Source organism: Ipomoea nil, unplaced genomic scaffold (assembly GCF_001879475.1).
Source record: "Ipomoea nil cultivar Tokyo-kokei standard unplaced genomic scaffold, Asagao_1.1 scaffold0937, whole genome shotgun sequence".
Taxonomy (NCBI): Eukaryota; Viridiplantae; Streptophyta; class Magnoliopsida; order Solanales; family Convolvulaceae; genus Ipomoea; species Ipomoea nil.
Genome location: NW_017617365.1, coordinates 313,532 through 340,194, shown reverse-complemented (window position 1 = coordinate 340,194; position 26,663 = coordinate 313,532). Strand labels below are relative to the sequence as shown.

At 34.7% G+C, this 26,663-nt stretch overlaps 1 protein-coding gene and 1 long non-coding RNA gene across 5 annotated transcripts; one reads left to right on the top strand and one right to left on the bottom strand.

Annotated features, from left to right (window-relative positions):
* Positions 1–273: 273 nt before the first annotated feature.
* LOC109179640 lies at positions 274–14,190 on the top strand. Of its 4 annotated transcripts, none has more exons than XM_019329130.1 (20): positions 274–683; positions 1,017–1,176; positions 1,491–1,565; positions 2,033–2,148; positions 5,553–5,667; positions 6,088–6,216; positions 7,151–7,198; positions 7,315–7,517; positions 7,610–7,806; positions 7,907–8,199; positions 8,606–8,758; positions 8,847–9,191; positions 9,281–9,430; positions 10,375–10,450; positions 10,588–10,715; positions 10,880–11,080; positions 11,315–11,452; positions 12,087–12,215; positions 12,785–12,991; positions 13,664–14,190. In XM_019329130.1, exons 2-20 carry the CDS (start codon positions 1,042–1,044, stop codon positions 13,814–13,816), a joined length of 2,991 nt encoding a protein of 996 aa, XP_019184675.1. In that variant the 5' UTR covers positions 274–683; positions 1,017–1,041; the 3' UTR covers positions 13,817–14,190. The 4 variants fall into 4 exon arrangements, with proteins under 4 accessions (XP_019184675.1, XP_019184677.1, XP_019184678.1 ...); XM_019329132.1 differs by having other exon boundaries at positions 274–687; XM_019329133.1 differs by having other exon boundaries at positions 275–683; positions 8,609–8,758.
* LOC109179641 lies at positions 3,382–20,067 on the bottom strand. Its single transcript, XR_002053957.1, has 3 exons — positions 20,058–20,067; positions 10,339–10,341; positions 3,382–3,639 (listed from the first exon to the last, which is right to left on the bottom strand). It is a non-coding gene; the product is annotated as an uncharacterized LOC109179641 (long non-coding RNA).
* Positions 20,068–26,663: the final 6,596 nt, after the last annotated feature.

Sequence of the window (26,663 nt, the reverse complement as noted above, 5' to 3'; positions counted from 1 at the left end):
AATTAGCTAACAAAAAGTGAGGTCCTTAATTCCCGCAGCATTGGAGGGTTTGGTCTTGCCTTTTCCCATTGGTTGTATAGTCAATTTTGACACCTGCGGGTATACCCTAAAATCACATGTAACATCAACATCCTTAGGTAACAGCTACTCTTAGCTACACGCGTGGCTCACATTCTCTCCTCAGGCGACAGCCTGTCTTCTCCTTATTAATATTTATTTTCATTAAATATAAATTATTATATTATAGTAATACAATACGGAGTAATAATAGTAATTCTTGCAATTTAGTGTTCGGAATTAAGAAAAGTGTGTGCTTTCCATTTTTTGATCTTTTCTCCTTTTACATCAAGAAGAAAAGTCCATTGACAGGAAAAACCCCGCATAGTCACAGGGGTAGATGTTAATGTTCAGCCCTCTATGCTCTTCCCCTTGAGTGATAGAGTCCGCTGCAGAAATTGATCCTCAATTTTTGAGAATTGTAGCATCTTTGTTTGTTCATTTCGGTCATTGATTCCTTGAGAATTTAGTTTGTGTTACTGGAGATTTTTATTTTTTTTATTTTTTTTTTATTTTGAATTTTTGTGGGCCTTCTTGACTCATGAGCTTATTATAGGCTGGCCTGCATCGAGATCTTCATCAAAGCCGAATAGTTCAATTGCCCATATTTTGTTTATACATTATAGGCAGGTGTTTAGTTAATTTCTTGAGTTGTTATTTTACCCTTTTTATTTACTGATAATTCCGGTAACTCAAATTCTTTACTTGATTCTTGGTAGTTCATAGATTCTGAATTCTGATTTCTCAGCCTCTAACTGGGTTTTTTTTTTGGAACTCATTTATGTAACGGTTAATATTTATGTATCATTGAAATTAGTCTAGAAAAAGTAACATGAAAAAGAAGGTATAATTCTTGATTAAGAATTAATAATCTTCTGAACTCCCTGAGCTTCTATTATCTTATCTGAAATGGGCCTTTGGTGAATCTGAAAACTTATGTTTATCTATGATTTGCACAGGAGTGGGCTTCAAATTGTATAGAAAATGGGGGTTATGTCAAGGCGGGTTGTGCCTGCTTGTGGTAGCCTATGCTTTTTTTGTCCATCCTTGAGATCAAGGTCAAGGCAGCCTGTTAAACGGTACAAGAAGTTCCTTGCTGATATTTTCCCCCGGTCGCAGGTGAATTATGGCTTACCATCATTTAAAGTGTAATATTGACTTGGTGGTGATTCTTTGATGCTAAAATATTATTCTTAAATAATTGCGTGGTTACTTTATGCATACCCCTTATTGAGCAGATCCATTTATGACAATGTAATTCTATTATTGTTAAATATGCTAATTTTCATTCTTTTTCAGTAGTGTGAGGGATTTCATGTTTGCAGCTCTTATTTTACTTTCTATTTAACATCTACATTGTAGGTTATATGATGAAATGCCATTTATTATCCTTGTTAATTTTTTATTGCTAATTTAACTTTAACATTTGACAGGATGCTGAACCGAATGATAGGAAGATAGCAAAACTTTGTGAATATGCTTCAAAAAATCCTTTGCGTATACCCAAGGAAAGGTTTAACTGTTTAAGTTTTTATTTGGCTATGGATCCACTTTTAATTTATGTTAACATGCATCAATTTTCTAGTGAATAGCGATCATCTCTTTAGTTTTATGTATTTATTTATTCATTTATTGTGCATGTTCCAAATTATTCAACTATGCAGTCATGCCTTAATAAAATTCAACTGTCATTTTTTCAAGCTGAGAACATTACTCTGGTATCTTTTCCCTTGTTGAAAATCCCCTGTTACATTTTGGTATACAGTCTCAAGGAACTTTCTTTGAGTGAACTTATACCTTATTTTTTGTTTATCACATTTATGCACAGTTAAGCGGTTAGCTCAAATACTTTCCCAAATACCAGAATTTTATTCAAAGGAGATATTTTAGATTGCCAATGGCTCCAATTCTATGATTTTGTTAGTATCATCATTTATCTCCCTTAAATGTTTAAAAGTGTATACATTTTATTCAGATCACTGAGTATCTGGAGCAGAGATGTTACAAGGACTTGCGGCATGAGCGTTTTGGCTCAGTAAAAGTAGTTTTGCTTATCTACAGGAAGCTGTTATCTTCATGTAAGGAGCAGATGTAAGTTTGGATGATTGTCAAAGTAACTATATCTTTGAGAAAGCATGCAGAATTCCTCATTTTCTAATATAGCTATGTTTTTAGATATAAAGAAATGAAGGTTAACTGGAACATAAATTTCTTTTCCAGTAGAAATACTTCGCGATATCAGTGTTGCAAAGGCAAAATCCCTTATTTCACAACAGAAGCATGTTGGGTCTTAAGTTCAGCTAACTTCAAGATTGGAAAGAATTAGATAGGTCTTTCTAGTGGCTTTGTTGAATCCAATGAAAAAGAATAAGGGATGCTATTTCACAATTGAAATTTTAGGGATCCTTGTCGGAGCTGTTAAAAAATGTCCACAAAATGTAAAGCAACTAGATACCGCTTAGGTTTGAAAGTGAAAGGCTAAAATCGGATCTTCTAACCAAGTGCATGAGACAAGACAAAAGAGGCTTTTCAAAACTAACCTCTTACCTTCTCAAAGAGTAAAATTCAGGATAAAAATCTATGAAATGTGTCTGTATATTGGGTTCCATATCATGTTCCAATTTAGAAGTAGTAGCTCTCTCTTACTTATTGTTGAATATTAGGAAAGTTGTCTTAGTTTCCTATTCTTATTAGTAGTTTCCTAGACTAATTTAGTATCTAGTTTAGTATATATAGAGGTCCATTGAAGTATAGAATAGATATACAACATACATTAAGAGAGACAATCTATTGTAATCTTTCATTATAATATATTCTTTCTATTCTCTGTCTTTGGTTATCACATATCTTGCTTCCGCCTAACTGGCGGGTGGTGGATATTCTCCACCCGCTAGGTCTCTCAAACCCTCAATCTTAACATGGTATCAGAGCCTACTTTCCTAGGCTATTTTTCTTCTAATATTTCCGGCAGCACTTATTTTCCGGCGAACCAGTGACTGTTTTCTCCTGTTCCGACGTGTCTTGTGGTTGTTCTCCAAATCTTTCACCACAGGACCTCTCGGATCATCGTCGCGAGCCTACGCCTGGAATCTCGTCACCATCCGCAGCCGCACGCGCTGTCACGCGCCACCATCGCCGACGGATTGCTTTAGGTTTTCCGGTTAGATCTCCTCTTCTCCAATGATTTTGTGATCTCACCTCCTACACCAATGGATTCCTCTCCCTCTTGCGACCTTATCTGGAAAATTTCATCGCTTTCCTCCACCGCCGTCGTCCTCACGCGCCACCGCCGCCGTCACGCGCCGGCGCGTGAGTTTGCCTCCGGCGAGATTTTCCGGCGAGATTTTTCAGATTGTTGTTTTGCTCTTCTTTCGACTTGTTGGAGAAATTTGAAGGCTTCTTTGGGTTTGTTGCCGAACTTTTCCCATGGTGTTTGTGTTTTGGTATAACCGTGTTTGTTTCTTTATCTCCGGTATGCCTTATCCCATGGATGTTCAGTTTCAGCACTACTATAAAGGCCTTAGATTATTTCCCATGTTTCAAGTAAGGGGGAGTGTGACTATCTACAATCGGTGTGCTATCCTTTACTACCATTTGCTATTTTATCTACTATGGGCTCTACTGCGTCCTTTGCTATGGTTCATGTTCAATTCCGTCCTCGGTGTGTTCATTCCCAAGATCGTGTTTAGCTTCGTCCTTGGTGTCTTCGTCTTTATTCCCAAGGGTCCTTGGTGTCTTCGTCTTTATTCCCAAGGATTGTGTTCAGCTCCGTTCTTGGTGCCTTCGTCTTCATTCCCAAGGAAGGGTCAGACAGAGCGCAATCTCTTTCGAAGTCATCCATCCTAGAATGCTTATGTTGCTGTGATGGTGTTCGTGTTTTCCCTTGGTGCCTCCATTCCCAAGGATGTTCGTGACAAGCTTTGCCCCTGGCGTGTTCATTCCCAAGGGTTGCATTGTCCCTCCGAAGCCATCTCACATTGTTATCCTCTAGTTGCATTTAATTTTCATTTGTAATTTTGAGTGAGGTAGAGTGCTTGTTTTAATCCAAGCTTGGAACTTCCAAATGTTCCAGCTTGAGGGGGAGTATTGAATATTAGGAAAGTTGTCTTAGTTTCCTATTCTTATTAGTAGTTTCCTAGACTAATTTAGTATCTAGTTTAGTATATATAGAGGTCCATTGAAGTATAGAATAGATATACAACATACATTAAGAGAGACAATCTATTGTAATCTTTCATTATAATATATTCTTTCTATTCTTTGTCTTTGGTTATCACATATATTGCTTCCGCCTAACTGGCGGGTGGTGGATATTCTCCACCTGCCAGGTCTCTCAAACCCTCAATCTTAACACTTATCATAGTAGTATATTTTTGAAATAATGCTAAACACAAGAATATATCTAGTGGTCATTGGTAAATGTCGTTCTTTCATTGTTTGTTTGGATCTCTTAAATAAGATATCTGTTTCATTTGCTATTTTTTTATGTTTGATTTCAGCAGTCAATGTCACTTAGCATAAGGATAGAAAAAGTAGTAGTTTGTAGTCCCCTGTATCTCAAGCTTAATGCCCATTCCTATTATTTTGTGTTTCCTCTCTCCAATTCATTTCTTATTCACCCCTCTGGAAAAATTTCAAACTTTACCTTTTATTCATCTCTTAATTTGTGCTCCTCTATTTGAGCATCAGATTCTTACCATCACAAATTTACATAACATCAATCTTCTATAGTTCTGTTTGCTATATGTAATATTGTAATTATTATTTTTATTTTCAAGCAAAAGGCTTTGATGCAATAATTGTTAGATAAGGTTTGCTGTAGATATTCTAAAATGAAATGAACTTGTATAAAAATTGCTTGGACTAAGGCACTCGAGGACATTCAACTTGGCATGATTGGCATTGACATTTTAGCTGTAGTTAGCTATATCAACCTAGTCCACTGATACTATTTTTGCTTATGCATTCTGGATACTTCTTCCAGCAGAAAAAGTGTAGCAAGTGAGCTTCCTGTAACCTAATGCTGAAAATAAGAGTTCAATTGACCTCTCGGTTTTAGCAAACTGCATTTATATACAAAGCACACAAATCTTTCATCAACATTGTTGGCCATTTTTATCACTGCTTTTATGAGTGCTGCCATAGCACACCTAATTGCATAATTCTCAAGATTATTTCTATTGAACAAGGTTTTCTTCTCAAGGCAGGTAAATTCTTGTTATTAGAAAGCATGTGGACATGTGGTATAATGAGACATTAGATGTCATAGATATTGATGTTCAATCAAGATCATAATTACTGAATAAGGTTTACTTCTCAAGGCCAGCAAGTTAACATAGAAAGTATAGAGTATGCTGTTGCTCTATGTGAGACCAATTAATTCTTCATGTAGTTCTTACTGCCATCATTTCACTTTCTTGATTTTTGAGGAGAAAATGCCACTTAGGAGTGCTTTCAAGTGTATTTTATTATATGTATCTGTTAAATATTTGCAGGCCACTATTTGCTAGTAGTTTACTGGGAATTGTACGGACACTTTTTGAACAGACACGGCAAGATGAAATGCAAATTTTAGGGTGCAGTGTTCTTGTTGATTTCATAAACAACCAGGTATGTATGCTTTTTGTTGTAAAGTGTTTGTTAGATATATGAGAAGTATTAAGTGAAACAAAAGTCTTCTAGATGATATCTGTGCCTGGGTAGTGGATACAATGATAGTCATTTGAATAAGTTTGTTACTTAATTAAAAAAGGCATCAAAACCAAGTTTTTACAGTGTGAACTTCTCACATGTAGATTGTGAAAGTGACATTGGCAGAGATGGGCTCCTCACTGATCATTTATCTTTCTAGTGATCTATCCATTGTTTTCAAATGGTCTGAGTTTGAATTTCTAAATTGGAATATTAATCAGCATTTGAATTATCTGGAGTAAACTATTACAATGAATGCTATCTATTAATCCTTTCCATTTTGCTGTCATTCTCCAAAAAAGTGGCATAACTTTTCTCCTTGGTCAATGTTTGAAACAGACTGAAAGTACATACATGTTCAACTTAGAAGGTCTCATACCTAAATTGTGTCAATTCGCTCGGGAAGTTGGAGATCATGACAGAGCTTTAAGGTTTCGTGCTGCTGGAATGCAAACTTTGGCTGTTCTGGTAAACTCCTTAAATACTCTTTGTTCCTTATTCATTACCGAATTACATACATACTTGGAAAAAAATGCTTGTGGCTGTCTTTTTATCTACTTTACAATGATACATTTCTCTAATAATATTTTAAAAGTAAGGCCTTTGATCCCATGATGTGCAAATATTATCAACTAATTGGATAACGTGCTGTAAAGGAGTTCATTGATGTCTTTTCTTATTTCATTTACAATTTGTTTTTTTTAGGTGCATATTCATTTCATTCCTGTGTAATTTGTTGGTGAATTTCCAATATTGGAATATAATTGCGATATTCACTTGTTATTCTCAAATTGTTTTGATGAGCTGTAAGATTGGAATAGGAAGCCATGGGTTGGGTTGTCATTTGCATCCTCATATTATAATGCTTCTTCTCCAGAGTATGGTGGTTTACAATATACATCTGAATGACACTGACAATAAAACAAATGTGCTACTACATGGACTATCAATTGTATACTTGAATTTGATGGAATCAAATGGCTGGTACAATAGAGTATATATACAAGTAAGGAACCTAAATTGTAAAGATATGACTCTTCATATAAGACATGACTTTTGTATTCTAACAGAGATCATGTATTTATATAAATATTGGGATAAGCTACTCCTACTAAATACTACTAAATAGGAAACCAAGCCTACTCTTACTAGCCCCCCTCCGGCCCTCCCTCAATACACGCACAGACAAACACCAAAGAGGGAATGTTTGTTAGGCTATCTAGGATGGTTGATTGTGAATAATCTTTGGCTCCCACACACTATCTATCAGCGTAATTTGTTTTTTTTGTATACACTTTTCTGTTCTTCCCTGGGTCTGTTATGCCAAATCAATAGTGTTTGAATTAATTTAATTCCTCAAAAATTTACAAGATTTTTTCCTCTGAATTTATATAATTCACAGGTACGCTTCATGGGTGAGCAGTCCCATATGTCGATGGACTTTGACCATGTAAGATCCTATTTCATGTTGCTGTTCTTCTCATGAAGTCTGTTCAATTGCAAAGAACATAAAAGCTGACAAGTTAACTAATTGCTGTCTTCAATTGTCACATGAAATGAATATAGATAATTGCAGTGACATTAGAAAATTACATGGATCCTGCAATGAAGCCCGAAAATGAAAAAGATGGTAAACAGCCCCAATGTTCAGAACAGTGGGTTGAAGGAGTTCTTAAAGCAGAGGAGCACAGCTCATCTTTCCCTGATCTGAGCAAGAAGTTTTCTTCCTTGCCTAGTCTCATTAACACTAAAGTAGATACATCTACACTGTAAGAGTATATGATTTATAAATATATTGGTTTTATTTACAGATATAAGAGATCACACACTTACATCACATCATTTCTTTACATTTTAAAAGGGATACAGCAAAAAGCCCATCTTATTGGTCCAGAGTTTGCTTGCATAACATTGCCGTACTTGCAAAGGAGGCAACAACTATTCGTCGGGTTCTTGAACCTCTATTTCACAGTTTTGATTCTGAAAATTATTGGTCCCCACAGAATGGGCTTGCCTGTTCAGTACTTCTGTATTTGCAAGCATTGCTTGAGGAATCAGGTGATTCTCAGAATTTCTTCCTCTGGAGTAGGTATTTCTGATTAGTGGTCCTAACATGCGCATTCTTTTCCTTGTTCTTTTTGTGAACACCTTTCACCAGGTGAAAATTCCCATATTTTGTTTTCTGTGGTTGTCAAGCACTTGGATCACAGGGATGTCATCAAACAACCTGACCTACAAATAAATATCATCAACATTATCACAACTCTGGCAGAAAATGCAAAACAGCAGGTTTCATCAGCAATTGTTGGTGGAATAAGTGACCTGGTTAAATATTTAAGGAAATGCATGCACTACTCAGCTGAGCAGTTGAGTCCAGGAGATGGATTAGATAATGGGAATTATGATATTCAGTCTGCAATAGAAAATTGCATCTTGCAGCTCTCATATAAGGTTGGTCGTAGTTCACTAGGGCTTTGTTGGCTTGGATCTTTTGTATTACATTTGCAAAATTTTCCTCCTTCCAATCTATGCATCTTAAAGAGGGGAGAAGAATAGAATTGAGTAGAATGAAAAAAAAAATAAAAAATTCTTCTAATCTGATAGAGGTGTCACTACTTAGGACAATTGCAACAAGCAATGTATTCATATTCAATTCTCTTGCATATTATGGTTCTATTACATCTATTTGGATTTTAACCTGGATTCACTTTTTCATTACATTTTGCTTGAAAAGCTGCTCAACATTAAATTCCAGTACTTCTGTTCTTCCTGATTTATTGATTTCTGTACTTCATTTTTGTTTGTATCAGCACCTTACAAGTATTATAATTTAGTGAGTATAATCTATGTACTTTAGCAGGTAGCGGATGTTGGACCCATCCTTGATATGATGGCTGTTGTGCTGGAGAACATCCCTACAAGCACTGCAGCAGCTAGAGCAACGATCTCTGCTGTTTATCGAACAGCACAAATTATATCTCCCATTCCTAACATAAAATATTACAGGAAGGTAAGTTGCTTTCTTTGTTAATCATCTACTATGTGATTATCTGCCCTAAAACTTGATTTAGTTCTTATGCTTTTGTTGTCTCCTTCAGGCCTTTCCAGATGCTCTGTTCCACCATTTGCTCTTGGCGATGGCACACACTGACCATGTAACACGAGCTGGCGCACAACATATCTTCTCCACTGTTCTTATGCCTAATCAGTTATCCAGCCACAGTAGAAATAACTCCTTCAGTATTTTGGCCCAATCTCCGAGGAATTTGCCAAAAGATAGAACAAGAAGCTTTTCCATTACAGATGGAAATGCAGTTGAATCTGGATTAAGGGATGGTGAAATGAGAGGAGAGAATCCTAACATGGATGTCCTGCAGTGTTCCAGTTCTAGAACTGTTGATCAATCTGTTAGCTTCAAGGGTGCTGTTACCAACAGGAAACCAGTATGACAGATCCTCTGCCTCTTATTGTCAATGTCCAAAAAGATTTTTCTTAAAATTATTTAAACATATTGTTTTCTTAAATTGTCAAGGAGCTTACTTCTCTTCGACTAAGCAGTCTCCAAGTGAGTCTTCTGCTTTCGTCTCTCTGGCTTCAATCAACAATGACTGAGAACACTCCTGTAAATTTTGAGGCCATGGCGCATACATACAAGATTGCTTTACTCTTTACGCGATCAAAGGTTACTTTCTTTCCCATTACAAATATCTTATTGGTTTTTCTATAGCCATTACCAACTGTGTTATAGCAATCAAAGGTATTTGGATTTTATGATGCTCCTTTTCAAGAGGCTTAGAAGACGCTCATGGTCATAAAGTTATGGGCACACGCCTTTGATTTGATTTTGTTTTATTTTTTAATAAAGCACAATGATTTAGGACATGGTTAAGGTCTTTTATTATTATTATTATTATTATTATTATTATTATTATTATTATTATTATTATAAATAAATAAATTAATGGAAAATGATACTGGATATATTTTAATTCCATATATGTATTTTTATTTATGGTGCTGAATCTCTAGTATAAATTTGATTAGTTAGGTTTTTTTTTTTTTTTTTTTTTAATACATAAAATTAATGAAAATGACACTGAATAGATTTTAAATATTTCCATATGTATTTTTATGGTGCTGAATCTCTAGTATAATTTTGACTAGTTTGACCTCCGTATAGCAAAATTGTAACCGTTTGGTGCAATGTGACCTTTCCCAGCTAGCCTTGTTTCATAGCATTAAAGAAAACACTGTTTTCCCTGATTCCCACTTTCCCATAGTACCTTCAAACTTATGGATACAACCTACAGCTTCATAATCTTCTCCTGATGCCAATGATTTAACTTTTTGAACTTCAGTGGATGGTAATTCCTAATTACAGATTGCTGCATAATTGAAGTAGGATTTGATATAAATGTTGAAGTTTCCAAACAATTCACTGTGTATCAATGGATGTAGTACATAGATTCTGAAGCCCACTTCTTTTAATAAAAGGAACTATGAAGGGTATTTTAGTTAACTACAGAAAGAGGTATCATTTACTAGAATAGAAAATGTCATTGGGGCATGGGTTGATATACAAATGAATACTTCCTATCATGTAATAATTGATCATGCTTAATGCAGAATTCTAGCCATATGGCCCTAGTCCGGTGCTTCCAGCTGGCCTTCTCTCTTAGAAGCATCTCTTTGGATAAAGATGGTGAGTTTGAATTTCCTATTTGTTCTGCAAATTTCCATTATACAAAGTATTTTATCCCTACTTTGTTTAGATTTTTATATTTATATATATTTTGGTGTAATGATTAGCTAATGGTATTCACTGTCTGCTTACTGAAGGAGGCCTACAACCATCTCGAAGACGGTCTCTGTTTACTGTGGCATCATACATGCTTATTTGTTCAGCCAGGGCGTGGAATATTCCAGAACTAATCCCTTTTGTTAAATCATCACTGACAGATGAAGCAGTTAATACCAGATACCTTCTTTACTGTGCCCTAAAGCTTATTGTTTGGATTCTTAATATACTGCCAATAAATATCATTCATATCTTGTCTTTTCTTGTTTAAGATAAAATGGCCATTGCATTGCTCTAAGTATGTGAACTTGAAATATGCTTTACTATAAACAGGTGGATCCTTACCTTAAATTGGGTGAAGAAATTAAGGTTCAGGCCTCATTTACAGGACCTGGTGGTGAAGTTGAAGGCTATGGAACACCGGAAGATGAAGTTGCAGCTTTGAGATCCCTCTCTGCAATAAAATCGGAGGATAGACAGTTGAAAGAAATTGTTATATCCAACTTTACAACTACTTATGAAAAATTATCAGAGGTAATCAGAATACTGCTGCTTTATCTATTTTCTTTTCTTTTACATAAGGTTTGGAATTGCAGAGGTGAGGAAAAAAACGTAAAGGCATATCTTGAATTTATTCATAATTGGGCACTCAACATGGTGTTATTCTCATTCAAAACTTAGTTTTCCTTCAGTCGCACTGTTTCTTTTTTGCTGTTTAATTATTTGCTATTACAATATTTTTGAATTGGGCCTTTTGTACTGTCTCAGGATGAGTTGTCAGGGATGAAAAAGCAACTTTTGCAAGGCTTTTCCCCAGATGAAGCATATCCAGCAGGAACTTTGTTCATGGAGACTCCATATCCATGTTCTCCGCTTGCCCAGATAGAGTTCCAAAATTTCGATGAGGTTAGGTAGCAAGATTAATTTGCCATATTTTCATTGTTGCCCGCAAACTCTCCTTTCAAAATGTTAGGTTTGTCTAGTGGCCTCGTACTGAACTGTTGACTATTAGATCATGTGTTCAAGCTCTAGTAACCTCTCTGGTGTTATACTATATATATAGTACAATAAAAACTTTTCCAAGACTCAGTTATCCTTGTTGGATATGAGTATACATTTGATACAGGCATATTTATTTCGGTGTACTTGATTCACATAAAGTAGACATATCCGTTAGAAGTGTATTTGACACAAATACATTCCGTAAGAGTCTAGAAGACCTAATATAGCACAAAAGGACACATAGAACTAATTCCACTTTTTTTCTACAATTACTTTTAGAGTATTTAATCTTTTTTAAAAGCCAAAGATTACTTTATGGTTAAACGTTGAAGAAATTTTGATTTCAGCTTAACGCCATATGATAGTTGAAACTGTGCTGAAATATGGGGCGAATTTATTTTCATGCATTTTGTAATGCAGTGCTGGGTAATGTGTGGCCCCAATTCCAGATGCCATTTAGGACTTGCACTTATGTTGCAAAGCTTTGGTGTATACGGTTCTTAACAGCTTTTAGCTACTCTTTGTCTATCTGCATCAGGTTATGGATCCAGCTCTGTCAACAGATGAAGAAGCAGTTCTGGATCCAAGTGGCAGCCAATCTGGTCGGAAGTCGTCTTTATCCATCAATTCACTTCACGTTTTGAGTGTCAACCAGCTTTTAGAATCTGTAAGCAATATATTTCAATTGTTTTTAATATTTTCAGTAGTTGTTGGTTCTTACCAAATAAAATGAAGCTCATTCTTTACTCAAATGCTAGTGCTGTCTGAACATTTGATGCTAGATATAACATTTTTATAGTGCCAGCTATTTCAATATATCTTTAGATAAATGCAAATAATTTTTTGGACCTCTATTTTAAATAAAAAGTTGCAGTTATCTCTAATGAATTTATACCAATAAAATATTATGAACTTACTGTACCTCATAATTTTTTATCACAGAAAGGCTTTGCTACTGATTTTATTCCTGTTTATCATGGTGAGGTTACGTGAGGATGGAAAGAGAATGAGGGTTGGCAAATAGCCGGAATATTCTCTGATAAATTTGAAATGGGTTACATAGAGTGTAGATGAGATATCACAACTTAAAGAATTCTTATTGGTTAAACCATTACCATGTACATTTTGTATATTATTGCCCATCTCTCTTTCTCTTTGAACCTTTTGTATGCTTTAGTCTGACTGAGCTTCATATAATTACATTATCTGTTAAATAATAGCTTATTACACTAATAGGTTCTAGAAACTGCTCGACAAGTTGCAAGCTTCCCAGTTTCCTCTACACCAGTACCTTATGATCAAGTAAAGAATCAGTGTGAAGCCCTTGTGACGGGTAAACAGGAAAAGATGTCAGTGCTCCAGAGTTTCAAGCTGCAACAGGATGCAAAGGCAGTACTCTTCTCAAATGAAACTGATGGGAATGTCCCTCTTTTAACGAACATAGTGAGCCTCTCTCTCTCTCTCTACCTATACAGACTTCAATCTTTGTTTATTTCTATAATAATGAATGAAAGCAAAGTTTCCTACATATTTTAGAGTTACAATTGTTCTGAGTTTTGCTTGCAAGGTATGATTCTTAATGTAAATCCCTCATAAACTATTTAAGGGTGTGTTTGGTTCGCACATGGGAATCAGAATCGGAATGGGTATCAAATACTTGGTAATGGTAATGGGTTTTGGTGAAAGTATTTTGCATGTTTGGTAGTAGGGTGGAATGGGAATGATTAGGCTAAGGATGAATAATGGGATGAAACCCTTATAAAATAAGGGAATGGGTTTTTCCATTAATGGGGTATTCCAAACCCATAGTAGTGTTTTAAAAACCAGTCAACCAAACAATAACAATCACTTTCATACCCATACCTGAGTGCTAAACCTGCCAACCAAACACACCCTTAGTTTTTTTTCATCTACACCAAATAGTGTTTGTACTAAATTGGCAAAAAAGGGGGATCCCTCCAAAAGTATAAGGGAGCAAATTGGTTCTTTTGCACATAGAGGGATGTTGTGAAGATTAGGGAAGATTGAGAGGCTAATGGTTGTTAATGACAGGATATTATGTGCCATACAAGCACTCACTGTTAAGAAGTGAATTAAACCATCTATTTCTTGTAGGCATTGGAGCTTTCAGAAGAAGTGAAAGCAGGGAGCATTGTACCCATAAATGGGCAAAACCATCTTTCTTGTGCACTGGAAAGTGGGCAGCAATCCTTTCGACTACCACCTTCCAGTCCGTACGACAAATTTATGAAAGCGGCTCGATGCTAAAGATATACCTGTTATATATATATGCGGTGTGCGTCTGTCTCATACATGTAAGTAACTGTATGTTCATAACTTGTTACTCCCAAAGATTTCCATACTTTTTTGATTCTTTATACCAGGTCTTATGTTATTAAGGCTTTCTGTCTTTTTAGTACATTTATTGTCTTCCACATCATGTGTGGAATGGGCAGGCTGGAAATAAATGTTGGAAAGTTGATTTATTCATTTGCAGAAACATCAGTATTGTTGTTTTCCCCTCAATTTGTGTTACTGGCAATGTAACTCCTAGACGACCCTAATTGTATACTCTAGCCACCAGGCTTTGGAGAATGGAAATTTACATTAACAAGAATGCCCCACACCCCTTTTCTATATGATATCAAGTTTTATTTTTATTTATTTTTTGATAAGCAATTTCTCTGTCCATCCCATAAAAGTTGCATTAGTCATGTTTGGCACAATTTTTAAACAAACAAATGAAATGTTGATTTTTTTTTTTTTTTTTTTTTTTTTTTTTTTTACAACTTCACCCATAGGAGTATGGGTTAAATTCACTTCCAAATCAAATGAAAAGTTTAAAGGGTAATCTAAAAAGATAGAACTGGTACCAATGAGAAATTAAAAAAAAAAAAAAAGAGGTTACTTTAATTTGGGGTGGACTAAAGCAACCATTGTGAAATAGATAGAGTAGTAGATGATATTTGGTTCTAGTTTGCACAATTTTTATATTATATTCGGACTGTATTTGCTTCAATTAATGTTTGTGTTCATTTCACCTTATTTAGATGATTTACAATTAAGAGAAAATGATGGTTTAATTATACCTAAATTGTAGATTTAGTCAATGAATTGTGACTCTATATAAATTTTCTCCTTTAATTATGTTGAAAGTGGTAGTTTCAATCCGTTACTTATATATTTTGTTAACATGAACAATTATTTTGAATTTTCAAATTACTAAAAGATAAATTGGTCATTTTGTAAAATTTTAAAAATTCTCTCCATGAATTTTCATATATACGTTACTCTTATGCAAAATTTTTGATAAATACTGTCTTAATTGAAGAAGTGTCTGAGAATAGAAAATGACAAGCAAGAAATTATTTATAATTGAAGATACACCGAATTGTAAATTTAATATGTTAGTTTATTACAATTTTTTCTTTTATTTTATGTAAATTACTCTTTTTAATATCTCATTGAGTTCATAGCTTAATGAGTAATATACGTAATTTAGTGATTTTAATATGCTAATTGATTGTGTGTAGAGGTTTATACAAAATGTGAATGCACACACTGAATTACTATTTTAATCTAAACAGTATTTGTGTGTATTATTTTATTTCGTTGGAGATGTAATCCTTTTTTCATTATATCATGTTGTTAGTTTTAGATTTAGTAGAAGTTGGATGGATGAGATAATTATCTTTATTGGTCTTTATATGAAGCAAATAATGAAAAGATATACATAGTATAATATCTCGCCTGAAACATTGGTATTAGCAAACCTAGAGAAATGGCTAAAGCATGAAATTGAAACTAGTTGGTAGTCTTAAATTTGATAAAACAATTGAGAATAAATGGTGCGAACGTAAAAATGAATTCCTAGTGGTTTAATGCTTTTAATATGTAATGACTCTCCTAGGAGGTCATGAGATCGAGCCTCAGTGGAGGCGGTATTAACTCTTTGTTCTTTAACAAGCGGCGTTGACTTTTTGTGCTTCAACAGGTTGAGAAAGTATAGATGAACAGATACTACAATGTAATAGAGTCAGAAGTCAGTAACATTAAAAAAATATGTAAAGGATATGGTGGTTTATATATGGGGATTTATGGAGAGAATTTGAGAAAATTTTACGAAAGGACTAATGTGTCATTTAATAAATTGAAAATTCAAAATAAATTGTTATTATTAACAAAATTTATAAATAATGGATTGAAATTACACTTTCAACATAATTAAAGGGGAAAAATTTGTATATATGACAATAATTCATTGACTGAGTATACAATTTAGGTACAACAAATGGACTAAAAACGCCATACAAATTAAATTTTAAAAGTAGTGTTTTCAAATATATATATTTTTTAAAGTAGCAGTATATCTAGATATACTTAAACTTGGATTTTATGTAGTATATATACATTAAAGAGTTGGTGTTATATAGGGTTAGGATCCCATGAGAATACACTATAAGAGAAAATTAAGAACTAATCTTAGCTATATATTTGTAAAAATTGGACAGATAATATCAAATTTTAAGAAAATGCGGCGGCATTTTCATAATTATCATTAACTTTACTGTGCAATTTTTAACATTATAGTTTGTACCATTTGTTCTCAATACTTAACCATTCATTTTTTAACAACATAGTGTGCATTTCTAGAAAATCCCGAGAAGTGCAGAGTATAGTGTTAAAAGTTCGCCTTTTGCAACGTGCACTTATTAAATACTAAACGCGCACTTTTTAAATTTTGGGTGAACCCAAATAGTTATCGGTTCGGATATTTTAAATTTTGGTATACCCGAATATAAATTCGGTTCGGATATCGGGTGTTAAAAATTTATCCACACCCGACCTGAAACCCGAAATAACCGAAATTGTATTATAAATATAATAATATAATTTATATATTATATTAAATAAATAAATTATAATATATAGGTCATGTTTGGGGGGTGAAACTTTGGAAGAATGACCAGGGATCGAGTCTCACCAGCGGCAGTGTGGGAGCAACCTCTCAAAGTGAGGGGGGGCTCCTTGTGCGCAGTGAGCACCGGTCTAGCCTCTGTGGTTCATGTTCAGTTGAGTCACCATGATTTACATCCTCCCAAAATGCTCTGTTGGGCCGGGGTGTGGGGGGCCCTTAGGGTTGAGGTTCAGCCTTTTGGAAGAATAATATAATTTATATATTTGGTTTTAAATGTATTTCATAATTAATAATACATTAATTTTTAAAAGTCTATTAGTTAATTATTAGTATTTGTCTTATTTTTAGTTTGATAGCATATGAAAAAATATAAATAATAAAATTATAAATTTATTAAAAAAAAACTCAAAATTGATAAAAACAATATTTTGGGTATATCCAAACTAACCCGAAGTAAACCCGAAATAATTTCACCCGAATCGAACATATCCGAATTAAATTTAGTTCGGATATTGGGTGTAAAAAACATCACCCGAAATTTTCGGATACCCGAAATAAAATTCAGGTATCACCCGAACCGAACAGACGTCCACCCCTATTTCTGGGTAATTTTTAAAATCAATGAAAAATTATATGTACTTTTTAAATACTAAACGTGCACTTTGTAATACTTAACCATTCATTTTTTAACAACATAGTGTGCATTTCTAAAATCCTGAGAAGTGCAAAGTATAGTGTTAAAAGTTCGCCTTTTGCAACATGCACTTATTAAATACTAAACGCGCACTTTTTAAATACTAATTATGCACTTTGTAACAACATAATGCGTGCATTTATGGAAAATCCTAAGAAGTGCACAATATAAAGTTGGTGATAATTACAAAAATGGGATCATATTTTTTTAAAATATCATTTGATTCGTCCGATTTAATTTTTTTTTTTTTTTTAATGTAAGGCTGATATTGGTTCTTAGTTTTCTGCTAAGGACTTGTTCACACACACACACACACACAGAAATGGGTTCCCGTGCGGTTGTGTGTGTCAGATGCAGTTGTGGGGTGAGATTAGAACCATTGATCTTGTCAAGATCAACGTCCAGAATTAACAAAATTTAAAAAAAAATGCGGTGGCAATTTGGTAATTTTGAATCTAGGTCAAATTTAAGGTGTGGGATTTTCCTTCTTAAGGTGCGTGGTTTTTGTGCTTAAGGTGAGTGGTTTTTGTGTTGTGTGCAGTGCTTAAGGTGTGTCAATTGTTGACAACTTAAGTGTCGGTCTAAAGCTTTAGGTGTTGGTTTTCCTTCTTAAGGTGCGTGGTTTGTGTGCTTAATGCGCATTAGTTGTTGAAACTTAAGGTGCGTTGGCCTAAAGCTTTAGGTGCGTGGATTTCCTTCTTAAGGTGCGTCGGTCTAAAGTTTTAGGTGTGTGAGTTTCCTTCTTAAGGTGCATTGTTTTCCTTCTTAAGATTCTTTGTTTTCTTTCTTAAGGTGCATTGTTTTCCTTCTTAAGGTGCTTTGTTTTCCTTTTTAAGAAAAAAATAAAATAAAATGAATTTTTATTAATTTCATAAACAATTTCATGCATTCCTTTAGGTTGTCTGTTATCCCATTACTCAGATGAGAGCATTAATAGAAGAAGCGCCTTTTTTTTTTTTTTTTTTTTTTTTTTTTTTTTTTTTTTTTTTTTTTTTTTTAAATTTCGTTAATTTTAGCCATTCATCTAGATTTGATCAGTGGTTCAAATCTAACCCCAGTTTTAATTTTTATTTTATTTTATTTTATTTTATTTTATTTTTTACATTGGAGCAATACACACACACACACACACACATATATATAGGAATAAGGGTCAAATTGGTCACTGAACGTAACACGATAGTGCAATCAGACCACTGAACCTAAAAAACGTTCAATTACTCCACTCAACAGCACAAATCCCTCCAATTTCACCTATTAGCCGGTTTTCAACCCTTCTTCCGGTTGCTTTGCTGACATGGACTCCCACCTGGCATTTTATTTGTTTTCCTTTACTTTTTCTTTCTTCCTAGTCTTCTTCTTCCAACAGAAGCCATTTGCAGCATTTTTCCCACCAGGAGTTCTGTAAATCCCTCATGCAAAGTAACAATTCCACGAATATAAACGATTTGGGGCGACTTTCCGTCCGTCTTGCCTTGTCCACATCTAGGAACTCTCTCAATCACCTCAATTCTTACTTCAAATCCAACAAATCCTCGATTTGAACCACCCTTTATGTCCAGCGAGATTGCCGATTCCTCCTGGGTTTGAACACCCGCTTCCTGTCCGACGTTCTCCGCGCCATTGAATCGGCGGCCGGCGACGCCCAATCGCTGCTCAGCGCCGTCATGAATAACCAATAGACCTGCTGGTACCAGCTCGTCACCACGACCTCCGCTTCCAACATTTCCATCGAATTCTCCCCTTCGCTTTCCAACGGCACCATATTGTACAGCGTATCCCTCGCCCTGTTCAAGCTTGGCTGGCACGCCGGCGTTCCTCGAAAGGTAATCGGAGCCTCAATTCTTACTTCAAATCCAACAAATCCTTAATTCGAACCACCATTTATGTCCAGTAAGATTGCCGATTGCCCGATTCCTCCTGGGTTTGAACACTCGCTTCTTATCCGACGTTCTCCGCGCCATCGAATCGGCGAATCGCCTCCCTGAATCGGTGGCCGACAACGCCCAATCGTTGCTCAGCGCCATCATGAGTACGAACAGACCTGTTGGGACCAACTTGTCACCACGACCTCCGCTTCCAACATTTCCATCGAATTCTCCCCTTCACTTTCCAACGGCACCCTATTGTACAACGTATCCCATTTTTCACCTTTCATTGGTCAAAATATGCCGAATTTCTTACGTTTCGTGGAGGATTAGATCCAGTAACTGGCGGTCTGTGGCTGACCGATATTGCACACCATTATTTAGCTATTGCAATTCTTTTCCTAATAGCGGGTCATATGTATAGGATCAACTAGGGCATTGGTCATGGACTAAAATAAATTTTAGACGCTCATAAGGTTCCATTTACGAGTCAGGGCCATAAAGGCCTATATGAGATCAAGTCATATCTATTGATCTTTAAATAATGGATGACTAGGATTTTTTATGTGGTTTTTTTATTTAAATTCTGTTTTTTTTTTTTTTTTTTTTTTTTTTTTTTTTTTTTTTTTTTTTTAATCAGGGTTGTTTGATAATTTGGGTGTGCATTTAAACTTTATTTAATATTATTTTATGATAGTGTGCATGATTTTAGAGATATGTTTTGAGGATGATGTAGGATTTATCCATTGATCTTTGATTTATGGATGCCTAGGATTTTTTTTTTTTTTTAATTGCTAGGATTTTTGTTTTTGTTTTTGTTTTTAATTAGTACAAGCAACATTGTGCACATTTGTGTGCAATTACGTACACTATTCTGTGCAACTTTGTACAGTACTATGTGCAACAGTGTATACATATTCGTGCAACTGTACACCGTACACACTGTTGTGTGCAATACTGTACAATTCCATATGCAACTGTTTATGTTGCAGTGCGCAACAACGCACAATTCTGTGTGCAATAATATACAATTATGTGTGAACGAGCTTATTAAGGACGACAACAAGTCCAGAAGGAGACGCATCCACAAGTTTGGATGCACCACCACCGCCCCCCCTCCCCCCACTCAAAAAAAAAAAAAAAAAAAGAAGAAACAACCACCGTATTTTAGCAATGAAGAATAAGGAAATGGCCAAATGCGGTTAGTGCACCCAGGTGCGGTTGTGCGATTACATGTAAGCCATTGATCTTGCTTAAATCAATATCCAGGATTATCAAAATTAAAAACAAAAATGCGGTGACAATTCGGTAATTTTTGCATCTAGGTCAAATTTAAGGTGTGTGGTTTTTCTTCTTAAGGTACGTGGTTTTTGTGCTTAAAGTGCGTGGGTTTGTGCTTAAGGTGCGTGTGTTTTGTGCTTAAGGTGCGTGGGTTGTATGCTTAATGTAAGTATTTGTTGAAACGTAAGGTGCGCGATTTTCCTCCTTTGAGTGCGTGGGTTTTGTGCTTAATGTGAGTAGTTGTTGAAACTTAAGGTCCGTGATTTTCCTTTTTAAGGTGCATTATTTTCATTCTTATGGTGCGTGATTTGTATGCTTAAGGTGCGTCAGTTGTGTGAAACTTAAGGTGAGCCATTTTAAAATCTTATGTGCGTGGTTTGTGTTCTTAAGGTGCTTTGTTTGTGTGTTTAAAGTGTGTGGTTTTTGTACTTAAGGTGCGCTATTTTAATGCTTAAGGTGCGTCAATCGCAGAACTGAACGGGAAGCCTATACCTGCACCTGAACCCTATATATATATATATATATATATATATATATATATATATATATATATATATATGATGGACTAAATTGAGCAAAAACACAAAAGTCTGGGACGATATTAGGTCACCAAAGTCGTTTAGGACAAAATTGAGAAAAACCACTATAGTCGAGGACAATTTTGGGTATTAACTCGAAATTTAATAAACTATTTTATGAACCATGACTACTCCCCAAAGTCCATCTGAGACTAGCCTGCTAACATCCTTTTATGCCTATCAATTCCTAAGGCTGTTAGATTTCCTAAGCCCAAATTATTTTAAGTCCCTGGCCCAATAACCTTTCTTGAGCACAAAACTACCCAAGTCCAAATATTAGCCCAATTTCTAAAAATAACCCTTGTCCTATTTAGAAGTATATTATATATATATATATATATATATATATATATATATATATATATAGGCTTCGAATCCGGTACAACCCCTATTATAGATGAAATCATGAGATCTCCTAATAACCATTGATTCATATTTCATGAATGGTGGAGATTAGAAGAGAATATTCTAGTAAATAAGGATATATTGAAATCAAAAGGGTTAATTAGTAATTGTAGATAACTGTTTAATTATGGTTAGATTTGAATTGGAATCTTTGGGATTATTTTAAGGAGAAAATGAATGGAAGGGGATATTAACAAATATTTGATGACCTGTGTTTAACCTTAAATGTGCTTGAATAAGGCCACCAAAACAAAACGCATCGTTGGGATTGTATGAGTAAACCGAGAAGCAGGAGCGCAAATCAAGAAACTATAATGACTTCTAGCAACTCTGGTATGTGCGAAACTTTGTTTTGGTCTGTGCGTTTTTTTGGTATCATTGTTTTAGGTGTTGTTTAGAATGCATCGTAAGAATACCACCGTGAAATGTAGTGTGTGTGCATGAGTAACCTATTTGTTAGAGGGCACTATGACAGGAAATGATTAAAGAGTTAGTGGTAGCGTAAATTATAGATTGTGATGTTGGGTTAACGGTTTTGGATTGATTGGTTATGGTAGGTGCGTAAACATGATTGTGGCGGAATGAAAGGTATGGGATAGCCAGTGTAGGAGTAAGGGGTGTTAGGGTTTTTGAAATAGGATGCATATTATGAAGGACGTTTGTGCGTATAAGTTTACTGGACTGTGCATGAATTTCCAAGCTTGATGATTGAGAGTGCTCATGTATAATATTATTAAAAGGGCGTATTTACATTAATCATTTGGGTGTTGTTTACGTGAATACGTTTGTGTTGGTGTGCGTACGAAACTGTTTGCTTTTATGAAGTTGGATGAAAGGATGAACTTAGGCATGTGTGTAAAAGTCAAACAACGTGTGCGTATGGGTTGGTGTGTGTGCGTTTTAGTAATGGAAGCGTGTGCGTATGAGTGTGTGTGTGTGCGTTTTAGTAACAGTGCACCCCCCACCCCAATTTCGAACAACAAATGCTTGGGCAAACGAATGCAGTCTGCTAAGGAGTTGGCAATGAAAGAGCAATGTAAGAAAAAACGTACTTGAAAAACATGTGGATTGGCAACAGGGCACAACAGCCAAAGCTGCCCGCAGAAGTAGAAATGATTGCATTAATGTAACAGCACACTTACCAAAAGACGTTCATTCTACATGATGGGGTGTGCATAGCTGCTTTAAATAAATTATTTTATGTTACCATGACTAAGTGGTGTGGTTTTGCTACATTTTCATCCAATAAATTGATGGTTATATTCACGCGTGAAAATTATTGCATCTGGACTAAAGTTACAAAAACTAACCATAAATGGCATACATCTATAGCACGTAGCAAATATGTATTGCAGTGTGCACAGACTTCGGGCCTAGGACGCACACATGATCGTATGTAATTTCCTACGTCCTAGAAAAGTTGTGCATGGATTGACAAAATAGCATAGGTCATGGGTCCGTAAATTCAAGAGTACTCCTAACCCCAAATCAATGACGGCTTTCTTTTGGCACCATTAAATCGCTTAATTGGATTCACCAGATGCTTAGGGGACGCACGAATCTTAAGGGCGGGAAATAGTGCATCGTCAACTGCGCCAACGCCATCATCCGATTCATCAGAATCGCACCACTGTTGGTCAGGGCGAGCGGATATTCCACATCGACGGGGGATGGTGGCAAGGGGACTACCACATCTTCAACCAGTACGGACACACCAACAATGTCCCCTGACAACAACAACCATTAACACAAGGAACAAAAAACACCACAACACAAATAATTAAAACGCAGTACAATATAAACTATTATAAAATTCGTACGCACATATCCAAATCCAAGACGCACACACATAAACTTTATACAACACACCAATGAAATTCACAAAATCTAATCACAAAAAAAATGAAAAAAAAATCTTAAAACGACTAAAAATAATAGTACGAATCACAAAACCACCACAACACAAATAATTCAATTCCAGGGCAGCCAAAATATACTAAAAGAGTCCTACGCACAGACTCTCAACCCATGACGCACACACATAAATTCTAATCACCCCTGCTCACAAGTCCAAAGAACACAAACGTAGGTACCCCATCTCAACAAAAAAAAAAAAAACAAAATAAACAAATACGCACGTTTTATGACAAAAAATAATAGAAGGATTAAGAATAACACCACAAAAAAAAAAATCACATTCAGGACATCATAAATGTAATATGAAATACCTACGCACAGATTCTAGACCCATGACGCACACACGTAAACATTATTCAACACACCAAAGCAGCACACAAATCAAAAGCACAGGAACATCAGTACCCCATGTCTAGAACAAAAACACAAAAAAAAAAAAAAATCCATAATGAACTCTCAAAAATTCAAATACTTTTGCATGATGTGGTGAGCTGTCGTAGGCTCCCAAATTAAAATCTTACAAACGTAGTAGCGGGAGTAAGGATCGATCCCACGGGGAGTAACTAGTTTAATGTATGTGCTCAAATTAAAGTAAAGGGGGGGTTTGGTATGAAGATGATAATCAAAGAAAATAAACGAATAAAGCAATGCAAACAATATATTGAAAGCACCTATAAAAGAAAACCTTGGTTAGTAAAGATCCACCACCGGAATTTAACACTGATCGTTGATTCAAAAGGTAATTAGTATGCAATTGAATATTTGTCGTGAAATTATTTCATTTCTGTTTTCCCTTAGTTGTAGGTAAATAAAGCACAAGCGGTTTAATTACCCCTAACTACTAAATAACCTAAGACAAGCGCTATAGATTTAATTTAATAGCAGCAATAGGAACTAGGAAAACCAACAAACTAAATAACACAAGCACAAGCGGTTGCATTTAATTTAGGAAAATATTCTTCCTGAAATCAATTATCACTAAGCCGTCAATAATTAACCTCAGTTGCTACTGAATATTAGAATAATTTGTAGCACAACATTATCTAATATAGCAAATAATTATATCAAATAACTTAGAAGAATATTTAATACCCAAATGCATAAAAATTATATAATAAAATAAATAAATAATCTTACAGCATAATCAATTCCGGGGCTTCAATTCACTAAACCAAGCTAAAGAAATTAGCCACGAATGGACATTGACAACAACTTTAAAGAATAATCGAGAGGGAAAGAATGAACATTTACAAATGGAAACTTCTACCATTTATAGCATTCTAAAAATAAACCTAAACTATTTCCTACAACTCAATTTCCTACTTTTGTGCCTCACGTCCGAAGTCTTCCGTGTTTGACGCTTGAATTGGTCGTGAATTGGACTGCGCCTGTACGTGAAAAGAATTGAAGCATGTTGTATTTGTTTGTCTACTGCAATCATTTGGACCGAACATATATATATAAAATAATATTTAAAACTATTAGAATTCATAATAGATATATATACTAGTATAGTACGTAATATAAGTAGTAATATGTATTCTATATATATATATATATATATATATATATATATATATATATATATATATATATATATATATATATATTATATACTTATTATATATTATATATGTATCTAGTACTAAATTTAGCTCATTAATTATTAAACTCTAAAAAGAATTAATTATTAAATAATATTAAATAATTAATGCAAAATTATTATAAAGATGTACCTAAAATATGAGTGTAAAATATACCTATCAAATTCCCCCACACTAAAACATTTGCTTGTCCCCAAGCAAAAATATTATTTGCCAAGTAAATAAATAAAATCCCCAAAACTCATAACATATCATGAACAACAATCTGAAGCACCCTGCAATTAATAAGATAACACCCCTGTTTGAAAATTGAGAAAACTAAATAAGTAAGCCCTCACAGGAATATCACTCATCACTCAAGTGTTTGATGGGTATTAATTTCACTCAAGTTCATTCCTATAAAATTGCTCTACCATAGGCTTGCATATCTTCTCAATCACCACTACAAGAGTCATGCATGACACAAATCATAAGGACTTTCCACAGGTTGTAATGAGGCTAGGGTTAAGGTAGGGAATATTTAGGAAAGTAGCTTAAACAAAAGCTTTCAAACTAGAGGAGCAAATAAATACAAATAATCCAAGATACTTGCTCAACACCAAGTATAGAATGCTTCCTCAGTATTACCAGAATTTCCTCTTGCTTCATTTATTTAGGAGTGGCTTCAACTCAAAACTAATTGCTGATTCTTTCTCATTTTTCTCATAAATTTCAGCAACATTTTTTTCAACATACATTCATCATTTCTCCCATTTCTTCATTTTTTTCAGTCTCCATATTTTTTGGAATCATGAATTGTCTTCGTTTTCTTTTTCATAGAAGACCAGCGACAAATCGGTAATGAAGATACAACACACCTCATTCTCAATCATACTAACACAAGAAAGTGACCTCTCCCACACTTCTTCCTCACAACCTCACGTAGATTACAAGAATAATTCAAAATTTGCTCCACTAGTTATTCAGCTGGGTGAAGACATTATTTTTAGATATAAAGGGCTTATAATGTGGTTCAGGATAAAGAAAAGAATTGCCATAAAGCTCAAAGTGGGTTAACGAAGGGAAATAAATCATGGGACAAACCGGTTATTTGGCTAGTGAGGCTCAAAATCAAATAATGGCCTTAATCACACTTGAATCATGCATGGTCTAATTAGCTTTAAAAGAGAATCAAGGCAAGTTCTAGAGAAACAAAATTATGGAAGAAATCACACAATAGAAAGAAAATAAGACCAAAGTGTCAGTCAATGGCTCAAAATCTCACAAGTTTATTGCTTACTTAATATAGCCACTACATATCAAACAAGAAATGCTAACAAACTAATCATATTTTGCCAAACTATTTATTCAATTACATTATGAATTTCAGGAAAGGAAAATATAATTTTTTTTTTCCAAAATAATACTTATTTTGCATAAAATATTAGTAAAATATTTGTGAAAATTTTTGAAAATTTTGACATAAGCAAACAATTAATAATAACCGTAAATCCCCTCCCCCACACTTATTATGAACATTGTCCCCAATGTTGAACAAAAAAAAAAAAGCACAGAAAAAGGGTTATTGAATGAGAAACGGGAATAAAAGAAAAAGAATGGAACAAATACACCTTAGGTTGCCTCCCAAGCAGCGCCTTTGTTTATCGTCGTTGGCTCGACTTATGATATTTCTTTAAATTTCCATCGTCTTTTTGAGTACCTTCGATGATTATGAGTATTCAAAGAAACAGTCCCTTCATGCAGATTAGTACTCAAAAATGATTTATTATTTCTTTCTTTTTCATTCGAAGCAATTTCATCAAATGTAACAAAGTTCAAAGAATCAACAAAAATTGCAAAATTATCATCAC